We start from the raw sequence: 13,096 nt of genomic DNA, 5'->3' as shown, positions 1-13,096 counted from the left end.
AACATTCACACCCAGGAGTGAACCTGCTGGATCACATGTGACCTGACCCACGAATGCCAGCGCCGCTGCACTGCTGATACCTCTGGACACTGCTTGCTCCAGTGCCCCAGGAGCGCAGACCCTCCCGCCACTTCCTATACTTTTTAGCCTTAGTGTGGGACTTCTTCTTCTGGGAAATTCCTCTTCAGGACTTTGTCCATTTTTCTTTTGGGGTACTGTTAGTACTATTCATAGTTTCTCCCAAGTTACTTTTTTTTTTTTAATTTTCTTTAAAGCATCCTGTGACAAATATTACATTCTTAACTTTGATATAGTCAAACTCATCAACTTTTTAAATCAATGGTTTCTTTTAAAGAAATCTTTCCTTCCCCTCAGATATAAATGATAAGCACATTTTCTGCAAAAGTTGGGTCAGTTTTTGACATTTAATCCATTTACATTTATAGTTTATTGACACAAACTATACAACTTCTGTCAACTGACAAATTCCAAATGGAAGGGAAAAGCTCTGAAAAAATCAGACTTTCCCATTGATAACTTATGTTACGACCTCCCTTTTTGTATAATTATAGTATCAAAAATATTCTGAGCAACCATCAGTTTGCAACTGAACTGCCTTAGCTTCATAAATCGGCTACCTGGCCAAGGTAAAGTACAGCCAAACCCCCACCCCCAACCCACCCCCCGGGCAGGAAATTCCTCTGTGTCCAGAGAGATAAGGACTCCCAGGAAGCTTCCTAAGTCTTTTGACACAAAAAGCAAACCTCTGCTAAGACTCCCAGGGCATAAGGACTCATGACAATGTCCTAACATTTTTGACACAGGTTTTGTTTAATACATGACTATGTGACTTCCTCTTAGTTTACTCTTTCCTTAAACAATCACTAACTACTCTCTGCTAGTCTTCATTAACCTTTCCTAAAACAAACACTAGCTTCTCTCTGCTAGCCTTAAGTCAGCCATTAGCTTTTCTTTAGACTATCACTGATGACTCTGCCAGCACAATTTATTCCTTCCCCGGGACCCCAAATCCCTTGCTAACGGCTCATCCTCTCCCAGGTCCCTGACCCTTTGCAGTCACAGCTGAACATCCGTACACATGAAAGTGATCACAAATACGACAGTCTAGAAGGCCCTAAAGTGGCAGGAAGAGGGTGCACTGCTCCCCTCCTCCTGAGAACTTTATGCTGATTTCTTACTAACTCACTGATGCATTATTGTAACTAACTCTTGCTAAACAGTACAAATAAAGACCTGCTAAAAAGATGAGCAGGAAGACTTGTACCCAACTGCGACTCCCATGTCCTCACGCCCACTCCCCTTCCCCACTTCTTGGAATCTCTGCTCTCTGACGCCGCTCCCACCTAAAAAGGCCCTGATCTCTGAGAGCCTTTGATTGGGGCCAGTCCCCAACAGTTTATGACTATGACCTAGACCTAACTTCTTCCCCTTTTCCACAGCTACTTTAATCATCCCCACTTCCAGTTTGTCTTTTCCTCATTCACTTACACGATCGATAGTCTCCGTAACAGGAAAGGCCTGCATATGCAGGAGTCTGCTCGCGCGCGGCCATCCTGCCAGGCAATGCGCCTGCCTGGAGCCAACAGGCTGCTTTCAATGCCAGGCTTGAGTAAGTCCTGTTTCTTCATCTCCTGTTTTCACCCTTCAGCTATGTCCTAGGAATTCTGGCTCCTTTCTCTTCTATGTAAGTGGTTTAGAACCCTCTTAGCATGCCAGGCTGAGCATACTGCTGGACTGTATTTGAAATGCGGGCAGTACCCTTCCACACGAAGCCTTCCCGTCCCAGGTCCAAGGACCCCTCCACTTGTTTCCTTTCCTGTCAATCACATTTGACAACCTGCCTGCAGAGGTCTTGCGCGTGTTACAGATACGTGCCTAAGTGGCATTTTCTGACTCTATCATAAAGAGAAACTTCTCTTTAATAATTATTGGCTACCCATGTAGAGAAACATAACAGACTTTTATAAATACATTTTTTTTTTTTTAAAGATTTATTTATTTGTACATACAGAACCGGGGTACAGGCTAGAGGCTCAGGGGCGGTGAGAAGCTTCACCAGAGACAGAGTGGGGAGCAGAACAGGCAGATCGACGAAGCACACTGCTGAGGGGAGCAGCGGGTGGGTCAGGAGAGGTCTGCCACACCATGTGGTCACCTCCGGGGCAGGCGGGAATCGAACTCATGCGGAAGTGGCTTTAGCTTCTCAGTGCAGTGCTTTAACCCGCTGCGCCACCAGGGAGGGCCTATAAATACATTTTATGCCCAGTGACTGTGTCTAATTTCTGTTTCTCATAACTTAGATTTTTAAAGGGTTTTCTATGTAAATGATCCTATCATTGCAAAAGTAGCATTTTTTTTTTCCTTTAAAATATTGATGCTCCGAACTTCATTTTCTGATTTCTTCACTGCACTGACTAGAATCCTAATTTAAAACACTACAGAAACTTTGTGTATTCCTGGGGATGCTTCACTAAAAAGTAAGTACAATTTGGATAACATTTTCTTTAGTTTTTTTTTTAAATAGACTATCAGATTCTAATCTGTGAACACACTTTAATCAAATTTCATTTCATAAATTTTTTTGCATCTATCAGTCATACAAACTCTTGTTTTGACCTGTTAATACAGTTATAAATTACATTTATTTTCTAATACTTAAAGATTTTTGTATCTATATTAACAACTAAGCTTTTAATGTTTTAATTTTTTTTTTAGAGTTAACACTGTCTTAAATGTGGCAGTATTTTTTCCCAGGAAGGAGACACATAAAATGAGGATACTCTATCCTGAGAGTATGTAATGTAACTCCTATATGAAATCAAGTGAGCCCACCTTTTTTGTTGGGTGGGGGGGAGGCTAGCAATGATTGATTTATTAAGTTGTAGCACCCAACAGTTTACTGAGCTCTATTTTTCTTGGGATTATTTCTCTAGGTTTCAAAGCAGATGAATACACCTGTCAACAGCATTTACCACCAGGCGCTCTACTTATCACAGCAGGGCCTGCTCCTCGTCTGTTTATTTCTTCCACTTCTCTTCATCCTTCTTGCCAGGATTTGTTCACTTTATCAAGTTTTTATAAAGAGCCGACTTTTAGGCTTAGGGATTGCCCCTATTGCATGTGTTTTATCTGTTGCTAATAGCTCTACTCACTATTCGTCATTATCTCCTTTTCACTTCAAATTTATTCTCTAGCTTCTGAAGAGGAACAAGCTAATTCTGAATTGTTCTTCTTTTCCATAATCATACAAAGATACAGATTTCCCTCATAACACCTCTGTTGTTATATCCTACAAGTGTTTACTTGTATTATCATCATTATAATTTAGTTGTAAGAATTTTTTTTTGGCCCTCCCTGGTGGCACGACAGGTTAAGACACAGCACTGCAAGCAAGCCACAGCCACTTCGGTGCAAGTTTGATCCCTGGCCGAGAGCTGACCCACAGAGCCCAGCAGACCTCTCGTCTCACCCACTGCTCCCCTCAGCAGTGGACTTGGTCCATCCGACTGTTCTGCTCCCCGCTCTGTCTCTGGTGGATCCTCTTACTGCCCCTGAGCCTCTGGCCTGAACCCAGTTCTGTATGCCTAAGTAAATAATAAGTAAATAAATAAAAGTGGAAACACCTTCACTGTTCACGTCTACCCGAGGTGCACTATGACCACAGCAGGCACAGCTCTCCCCACAGCAAGACGGGTGCCAGTTTGTAGCTCAGTGCATACGTGAAGAAGCGGCGAGACAGACCGCTCACACCAGGTCATGATTTCAGCGGGCGCCTGACTTACCACTACCGAAGGGGAATATGTGGGGTCTCCCACGACAAATGCACCCGCCTGTCCTCGTAGTTCTACCAACAACAGTTGCCGTCTACTGTCCTAAGCCTGTCTCACCAAGCATATCACCCACTGAAAACTGTGTCACAGATGAGTCTAACTTTTGGTTGATCATACAGCAGTCCTCACACCCCCTTGCTCCAGGCTGTTGACTCCTTACGCTGCAGCTTCAGCAGCTTCGCCTCGGCTAGTCCTTGTCTAGTCTTCTCTGACCCCTTACATCAACCCTTTGAACCCAATTTTTAGCTGTGTCTCTATGAAACAAAAGCTATCTAGATTTTATTTCTTTCATAGTCCCAATCTGATCTTTTTTAACTGAGTCATTAAATCTGATATCCTTAAAGCTGCTTATATGAGATTAAAAATTCTGCTGATGACTATCACAAAATAAAAAAAAAAACTTTATATTAACCATGTTTTCCTATTTCTTTAAAGCAATTTAAAAACTAGCTCTTATCCACCTCTGCCCTTAATAGGAGGAAACCTTAGCACACAAGCTCACATCTTTGGTCTCCTAACCTGTGAGCTCCACCCTACTGAGGGTGTTTCATCGGAATTATTACTGCTACGTCACGTTCCGGAAACTATTTTGTCAATAATAATATTAAAAATATACAAGTCAGCTTATATTAACTCTTACAACATATTCAGAGCCCTTCCTTTTCATGTACTCTTACTTGCATACTTCATCTCCATCTGTGCTCAGGAGCAGCACCCACAACTCAGGACCCCACCTCTGGCCGCTGAGGGGTACGCGGCCCCGGTGGCGGCTGCCGGGCGCCCCCGCAGTGTGCAGCTTTCTCAGAGCCGGTCCCAGAGGCACCGGACAGAGCACCCTTTTCTTTCACCGTCAGGAGAGCTCCGCCCTCGTGTGAAGCAGAGCCCGGGCTCTCTAGTTCGTGGCCTTGCAAGGGGTACACCTGTAATTCCTGTTATTCTATGCAAACCAAACCCCCAGCTACCCACAGCCACCCAGACTGTTTCCAGTCACTTTGTGTATGTGTCCTACTGCTGGTTCACAGAAACATTTACCTTTTGAGGGACATGACGATACTTCTTCAAATGATTCTTTTAAATTTTTTCTATCATTGCTGTGTTTTGGCCCAGAGGAGACTGAAATTCACCTTGCCTGGAAACTCCACTACTCAACTTTCTTTGCTGCTTACAAAACTGTTTAAAACTCCCCCTTCCTAGTCTCACTGGCAGGGCAGCCCTTCACAGCCCCGCGTGTAAGGTGGGACTCAGATGCATGTGGTGACCCGTGGACGCCAGCACAGGTGGCCCAACCGGCGGCCACCAGACGCAAGCGCCAGCCGGGCTGGGGGCAGAGCACCAGGGCCGCCCCTGCTCGGCTGCCGCCTTCTTCACGGCCAGCCCTATCCCACTCCAGCCCCATCTCTTAGAATCTCACCCACTGGCAAACTGACTTTCTCCAGTCTGTTAGCTAGTATTCCCCATGTGTCTGCAGTGGGGCAGTCCTCCATTAGATCAGGCCAACACAGTGAACAGAGCTCAGATCTTCCCCTAATCGTCACTGTCAATATTCTCCCCCTCTCCCCCTCGAGATGCTTCTCACTGACCACACCCCATGCAACCGTAGCAACCTTACAACAGAAAAAAGCAATTTTGACGAACATTTTAAACAGAATACTTATCAAAATCCTCTATCGTTACTGCTAAAATAAAGTGCTTTCACTGTCTAACATTTTTACTCACCATTTCATTGGGATGGACCAAAAACAAATAAATCCCTGGATGTTTGTCAAAAACCTGGAAAGAGCAATTAGCTTGTTCCATCCGACAAAGGGCTTCAACACATAACTCATCTAAAGAGAAAAAAATAAGGTCAGTGTAAGTCTTCTCAACTCACCAAGGTCCTCTAAATCTGGCTCCTTCCACTGTTCTCTGAAAAAATGGAAAGTTCTTTTTCTTTACGCCGCGGCATACAGACCTGAAATGTAAATGCAGGAACCGCATTTCCGTATCTCACCGACTAGCAGGCGGGTGACCCGACTGGCGCCCGCCTCTTCGGGCGCGGTGAGGCTGTCTGCGCCCTCTTGTAAGGAGGGCTACGGGGCCAAGCCCGTCAGCATTTCACCTTCTGGTCCGCGGGACGCACCTGGCACTAGCGTTTTCTTCCCACTACGGCTACGCTGCGCCGCTCTCGTTTCCTGACTAGCCCATTTCTCCCAGGCTGCTACACGCCAACACCGTCTCTGAGACACACTCAGTCCCCGGGCTCTCGAGGCCATTCCAGCAGCCTGTCTAAGCCGGTGCTGCTTTCATTTCCTGTGCTGCATGGAAATGTCCCTACTCTTTCGGCAGTGTGCTGTATAAACTCACACATTTGCCACGGGAGATAAATCAACTTCAGTTTGGCAGACTTGAAAGAACATGGTTTGGGGAGAGGGCAGCGTCGGGATGCAGAGCCATGGCCAGTCTGGCTGCACACACATGCTCAAGGTGTGAAGGGCCATAAACTACCTCCTTTCCTGGATCTAAGTGTTCGAGAAACAACTTGCTAGGGTTTAGATCTAGTGATTCTGAATTTACCTATCAAATGCTTGGATTACTTTCAGTTTACTACAAACAGTACAGAGAAGTAAGCTAAACAGGAAGCCATCAGATCAGAGAGGGCATTGCTTTACAGGCAACCGCAGTCTCAAGGAACCAAAGTCATGGCCAAGAAAAGAGAGAGAAGCATGTGTTCATATACATAAACTATCTGCGTTACAAAGGATGTGAGGCCCCTCCCTGGCGGCCCAGGGGTTAAATCTCAGCGGTCTTACTGCTATGGCCTGAGACCCCTGGCCAGGGAGCTGACCCACAGGGCACAGCAGACCTCTCCTGTCTTTCCCACTGTAGATCCGCCTGTCCTGCTCCCCATTCTGTCTCTGGTGAATCCTCTCACCCCCAACCTCTGGCTTACACCCAGCCCTTGTATGCAAAAATAAATAAAATTAAAAACCAAAAACCAGAGATGTGAGATACAGGAATGTAATGTGCGCTCCTGGCTTGTCTCGAATTTAAACACAGCTGCCTAAAACCGTCTGGCCACTGCTGTGAAAATCTGAACATGAATATATTAGATACCTTTAAGGAACTGTGGTCTTGTTAGATATGACAGATTGGGAACACGTTTTAACTTTTAAGACATCCATAGTAAGAAATGCAAACATAAGCAATCAAAGTCTAGCCATGCTACGCCATGACACAGCAATCAGTGAAAATCACCACAGAGCAGTGGTTCCAAACAGGGCAACTGTCCCCTCCCCACCCTGCCCCAGGGACATCTGGCAATGCCTAGAGATATTTTTGGCTGTCTCAGCTAGGGAAGGTCAGAGGGCCGGGTGCAACTGGCAGCTAGTGGGCTGAGGCCAGGAACGCTAGTAACCATCCACGAGGGACAGCACAGCCCCCACAAGAAAGAATTTTCCAGTCCAAATTATTAGTTGTGCCAAGGTTGAGAAACTCTGCTACAGACAAACAGAATGAAAATTAACGGAGCGAACAGCTGCGCAAACGTGACCAAGCAAGTGGACCACGGAGCTGGCGCCGCAGATGCGCGCGGCGCCTGCGGAACTCACGCCGCACGCACCTGGACACCTGCCCCGCAAACGCTGTCATTACGTATCCTAACTACACTGAGCGGACAAATTTTCAATGCAGGTAAGGCTGAATTCTTGCAATTCTTAATATAACTTAAGGAACGCTAAGATACTCACTAACGCGTTCATGCAAAAGGAGGTAAGGATACTTCAGAATTTCAAGAAGAGGAACTCGAAGCTTGTTTTCAAAGTCTTGGCCGGTGAAGTCAAACAGCTGCGCCTCCCCGTTGTTGTCTACTATGTACAACTCATCGTCATCTCCGATTTCTCCCTTCATGGATTTTTCAAAGTAATTTATGAGCCGTAAGGTTTCTAATTCCCACAAAGCCTTCAGGAGAAAAACACGGACAGCATGCTTTAAGCCTTCTCAACAAAACGTGATGCTCTTCCTAGAGATGTTCTTTTTCTAGTTCTAAAATTCAGAAGTCTGAAGTACTAGATATCAGTACTACATTTCTATAAAGGAAACACGGCCACTTTTATGTTCCATGAGTACTTGGAGCAATAGTTGCTTAAACATCTTGCAGAGTTTGGCCATAAACACCACAGCATGCCTTCAGCTCTATTAAAATGGAAGTCAGCTGGGGCTTCTTGTCAGAGACACCAGGTAGGGCACCGATCTTCTAACCAAAGGCACTTACTTAAAACACCAGCTTTAACATAAAGACATTTCTAAAACTCAGAATTTGTAAATGCCAAAGTTTTCACAACAGGTTCATAATCAATCCTCCTTTCTGATTTGCACTTACCTCTGTAGTCTCTGTTCCGTTGTTCATCAAAAAAAAAAAAAAACTAGATGTTCAAAGTCACATATTTAGAAATGCTTATTGCACTAGGTGACAAAGACGGGAAGCTATATCTACTTTTACAGGCTTAGTTCCATATGCCCATTAAAAAAATGAAAAGATGTGAATGCACACACCTGAAATAATATGTACAGTGTTGTAAGCCAACACTGGTTACCTCAGTAATTCTTTTTTTTTTTTTTTAAGAAAACAACCTACTAATCAAAAAGAATAAAGAATTCAATCACCAGGACTTTGAATGTAATCCTGTCAAATATATTGTCTTAAAAAGAGGAAGCCAAAACCCCACACATCATGTTATAATTATGTCAAAATAAGTAAAAGTGATGGGCCATAAAATTCTGCTTCCAGTTTCAATTCCATGCCATCAGTCAGGAAGCATTTAGTCAGCGTCTACGACACACCAGTGAGTTAGGCCCCAGACAGACAGCAGCCCTGGAGGAGTGAGAACTCCCCGAGTTCTCTGAAGCTCCCTGCAGACCTGGAACCTATTCCCTCCTGGCTGCCAGTCCGGAAAACACTGCCATCCGATGTCGCTTACCTCATGCAGGAACGGCAAGCTCTCTCTCGCCTTGTGGTACTCAGCCACACACTCTAAGCAGTAGCAGAGGTCCTCATCAGCTGTCTGGAACTCCCTGGAGCAGGTCCTGGCGGCATAGCGCTTCAGGAGGTCAGCGGTGGAGACACCACCCGGCGTGCACCAGCAGCACGTGCTCATTCTGCAGCTAGCACAGGAAAGATGGTGTCTAAGGCGACAGTAGGCGCCTGTGGCGCATCCATGAAGACTGGGGCCGCCTACTAACGACCTCACGTTCGACTGGAAGCACGCCTCCAAGCGGCCCGAGTGTCCTGTGACTAGTGAATGCTGGCTGAGCGCGGCTCTGAGATGTTCGTTAAAATCTAATTTTGACACATGAAGAGCTATAGTGAAAGTACTTTGTTAATTACAAACATCATGGAGTAACATGCAGTTGTGCCACAAAGAAAACTGCATAACACTTACTGATGGAAAATACGGAGAGACAATTAGCAGGGTTTCACAGCACAGATCTTGAAGTGTTCTGATGGCGTACTGGAGTCAAGCTTTCACATTCTGCAGAGACATGTTCCTCAAACGCCTGGAAACATAAAACCACCCAAGTGTTAACCATATCAGTCATAAAAACTCACAGAGGATTTGCTCGGGCCGATACAATCTATGCTTAGCAATTTGCACCTATGTGCCCTGGACTGCTGCCGCAAGAGCGGGCTGGCCCCGAGACTCGCCTCAGAAGAAAACAGGGATAAGCAGGTGCACCGCGGAGACACCTGGAACACAGCCTCGACCACGTGACCACCATCAGGGTGAATCGCATCCAGGTGTGACGAGGGAGGGCTTTCACCTCTGCAGCGCTTCCCCAAACCCATACATTAGCCCAGCTCACTCAGAAGAAACACTCCCAGCCCGAAGTGGGTGAAACAAACCCCAACGCGAGGCTTACCTCCACAATATCAGCCAGCCTGCAACAAGAAAGACAAGCACCAGCCCAAAGGGGATTAAAAGTGTTCTTTCACATAAAAAGCAGGGTTTGTTTGGAATTGAGCCAGGAAACTATCTGACAAATCTGACCTTGAAACGTCTGACTTAGCTGCCCAGTGAATGTCAGCCATCAGCCTGCTGGGAGGGCGCACTCGACCCCGAATGCCCATCACACAGATGCCCTGAGTCGGCTTGGCTCGCGGCGGCAGCATTCCTGGCGGAGAGGGGCTGGGCACAGAGCTGGCGGTGCGCGACTAGAGGGCGGATCTCTGCGGACCGGACATGGGGGGCCTGCCAGCAGCACCCTGCTACTGCGACCGCCATGGTACAGCGCCAGCGCCACAAGTCAACTAAAGTATCTTATTTTCTGACAGCTACATGCACATGAAAGTAATCAAATACATGCCTTTGTTTTATGGACTTTTTAATTACCTGTTATGTCTATACTTTCATGCTTCTAAAGTGAGTTTATTATACTAGCAACAGAAAAAAAGACTTTAAAAAGATTTTAAAGTAGAAATCAGTATTTATTTAAAGAAATACATTTCGTTAAGTCTTCCATTAGGGACCTCCTACAAAGCAGAGTAGACGAACAAGCGCCACCCAATCTTCAGATGAAAACAAAGATGCTCGCCCGTTCTGACAGTAATTCTAATCCAGTGACACTTCATGGATTCCTACCTTGGACAACTAAGGGAACCGAAGTAACACTGTGGATACTATGTTGCGACCGGACACAAACCATTCACAGTCACAGAAGAATTTGGTACACCCAATATCTTACTGCCAGGAAGCAGAAAGTCTGTGGAGACTTTCTCCAGTGATCTTCGTATGAGAAGTGAAGTGAAAAGATTTAAGAATAGAAAGTGAAACTCTGATTATTTCCCAAACATCAATGGTTTGAAACTGACTGCAGTCAATTCAGACTTTAAAAACTTAAAGAAGGGATTGAAGTACAAATAAAATGTTTACTTTTTTAAACATTATAAATAGCACCAAACTAGAGTCTGCTTTTTACTTCACTCAGAGAGCTATGGAAGCAGAATCAGTTTTTCTCAAAGTAGTTGGACATTACCACAAAACAGATAAGGGCTACAGAACCCAGACTGTACAAGGAGTTGTCCCACAGAGCACTTCGAAAACAGAAACGCAGGTCCATGTGCTCTCAAAGGGTCATGTATGCGTTTTGTCCCCAATCCGAAGTCACCACTGGCCTGACAGCAGCGGCCAAGAAACCTGAACAATGTGCTGCTGGTAGAGGACTGGCTGTCCCCTAAGACTTTGTACAACTCGGTTCGAGAGATCAGTTTTGTTAACTTTTCGGGTTTTAACTGGCTGGACCATTCCTGAACCACATATGGATGAACTGGGGAACCCTCAGGCCGTGAGGCAGCCAAGGCCAGCCCCACATCAGACGTAGCCGACTGCCAACGATAAGGACTCTACCCAGCGGTGTGGCTGTAACATGCTCAGTATTAAGTTGGTGAGATGAGGTAACACTTTCTTCTACACTTCCCAGCTAACTTGTTGAAATAGAAATCTGCATCTTTATTTCCTTTGCACCCTGGTTTCTATCAATGTTTTCACGAAAGCACTTGATAACCTCTACTACCAAATCAAACAGGATCTTTACTGGACTCCTATACAGCCATGAAAATGTTGACTACGCTACCCAGTTTCTTCACAATCACTTCTTTCTTTACTCCCACCCCAACAGCATTTTCCAAGGCTTGTTCTCAGGACTCTAACCTAATCCAGTCAATACCCCCTTCTGGGTGACTCACCAACCACCTACGCTGGAGCATCCCAAAGAGTGGACATATGGAAGACTCCCCGCGCGGTGCTCAACTGTTTCAGCGACTCCGTAAACGAGCACTTGGCCTCACAGGCCGCAAGGGTGACTCAACCTCCGACTGCACTCTCTGCCTGGCTCAAAGTAAAATGGAACGAAGTCCTCCCTTACATCTGCTTCTCATCCTGTCTTCTCCGCATTTAGCACATTGTCATCCCTTCCATCTGAAAACCAGCAACCTGGAGTTACCCTAGCCTCTCTCCTCGAGCCCCCACCTGGGTCAGCTACTGCGCCTCATTTTTTTTTTTTTTTTAAGATTTATCTACGCACACAAGAACTGGGGTGTAGACCAGAGGTGGAGGTGGTGTGAGAGGACTCCCCAGAGACAGAGTGGAGAGGACAACTAGCAGATCCACTGAAACACTGCTGAGGAGAGCAGCAGGTGACAGGAGCGGCCTGCTGTGCCCTGTGGGTCACTCCCTGGCCAGGATCCTGGCAACAGCTTGATAGCTGCTGAGACTGAACCCTGCGCCACTGGGAGGCCCTGCCGGGCCTACTTTAACATTTCATCACTGTTGGTACTACAGCAGAATCCTGAGTGAGCTCTGCCTCTTGTTTGATCCGCCACTAATTCTTCCAAAATGCTGCCACAGGCAGCCAAAACTGGTCTTTGAGAGTGCGAACGCCTGGGGATGAAATGCACTTGAGTTCCTCGCTTAAGGCCCTTCTTGACCTGGCTTCAGCATCCTCTCCCTCCTTTGCGCCTCCCTGTTCTACCACCCGGCTTGTGTGCCAGGCTTTGTGCAGGCTCCTCCCTCTGCTTTCGCACTCCACACACCCCCTCCGCCTGACTCTCAAGCCCGGATGTGTATCAGGCCAAAGTAGAGAAAGAGAGACGAGTTATTACTTCACATTCAGATTCTGTTTTCTAAAGAAGTCCACCAGGGATTCCCACTGGAGGACAGACTTGGGGCCAGCTTCCCTGGGGCCTTCCCGGCCCGGGGCCTGTGCCAGGCTGTGTGATGGCTTTCTTCTGTCGCCTGGGCTGCGGCCTTGTAGGACTGTCCCTGCCTTGTCGCCCACCTTCACAACCCCCACCGCGGGGCGCCTCTGCACCTGTTAGGGCAGGGCCTGTCCGCCGCTCACGCGTGACGGGTAAAGATGCTCGCTCACGTGTGTGCTGAAAAAGGAATTCCCGGGCACAGGCCTGGGAGGGTGACGTGAGGACGGCCACTCCTGGCTCACTCGGGCCGGCTGGGTGTGGCTTGACACACCCACTCCGGCCCCCAGAGCTGATCTCAGGGGGCTCACACCCTCTCACCTGGGCTCCACACGCAGCGATGACCAGGAGCCAGACGAGAGGGGCCAGCTGAGGCTCCCTGAGCTCTGACCACCTGCGGCGGGGCCACGCTCCTGCCGCCGCTCGCGTCCGCGGGAGGCGACGCCCACCCGGGGCCCGCGGGCTCGTGACCAATAACCCCCAGCAAATGCCCGGGGCGCGCAGGCCTGGCGCCCTCCTG

The 13,096-nt window shown here is 47.1% G+C and overlaps 1 protein-coding gene across 3 annotated transcripts in view; it reads right to left on the bottom strand.

Moving 5' to 3' along the window:
• The window catches only part of SETX (senataxin), a 47,014-nt gene extending 37,639 nt beyond the window's left edge, over window positions 1–9,375 (bottom strand). For all 3 annotated transcript variants that reach the window (XM_004677870.2, XM_012721427.1, XM_012721426.1), the window contains exons 1-4: window positions 9,269–9,375; window positions 8,807–8,990; window positions 7,577–7,787; window positions 5,568–5,677 (exon numbers count right to left, since the gene is read on the bottom strand). In XM_004677870.2, coding sequence (XP_004677927.1) covers window positions 5,568–5,677; window positions 7,577–7,787; window positions 8,807–8,983 — 498 coding nt within the window. In that variant the 5' untranslated portion in view covers window positions 8,984–8,990; window positions 9,269–9,375. The remainder of the gene's footprint in view (window positions 1–5,567; window positions 5,678–7,576; window positions 7,788–8,806; window positions 8,991–9,268) is intronic.
• Window positions 9,376–13,096: the final 3,721 nt, after the last annotated feature.

This window comes from Condylura cristata, unplaced genomic scaffold (assembly GCF_000260355.1).
Source record: "Condylura cristata isolate star-nosed mole 26May11 unplaced genomic scaffold, ConCri1.0 scaffold00006, whole genome shotgun sequence".
NCBI classification, from domain to species: domain Eukaryota; kingdom Metazoa; phylum Chordata; class Mammalia; order Eulipotyphla; family Talpidae; genus Condylura; species Condylura cristata.
This window is presented reverse-complemented; position numbering and strand designations above follow the sequence as displayed.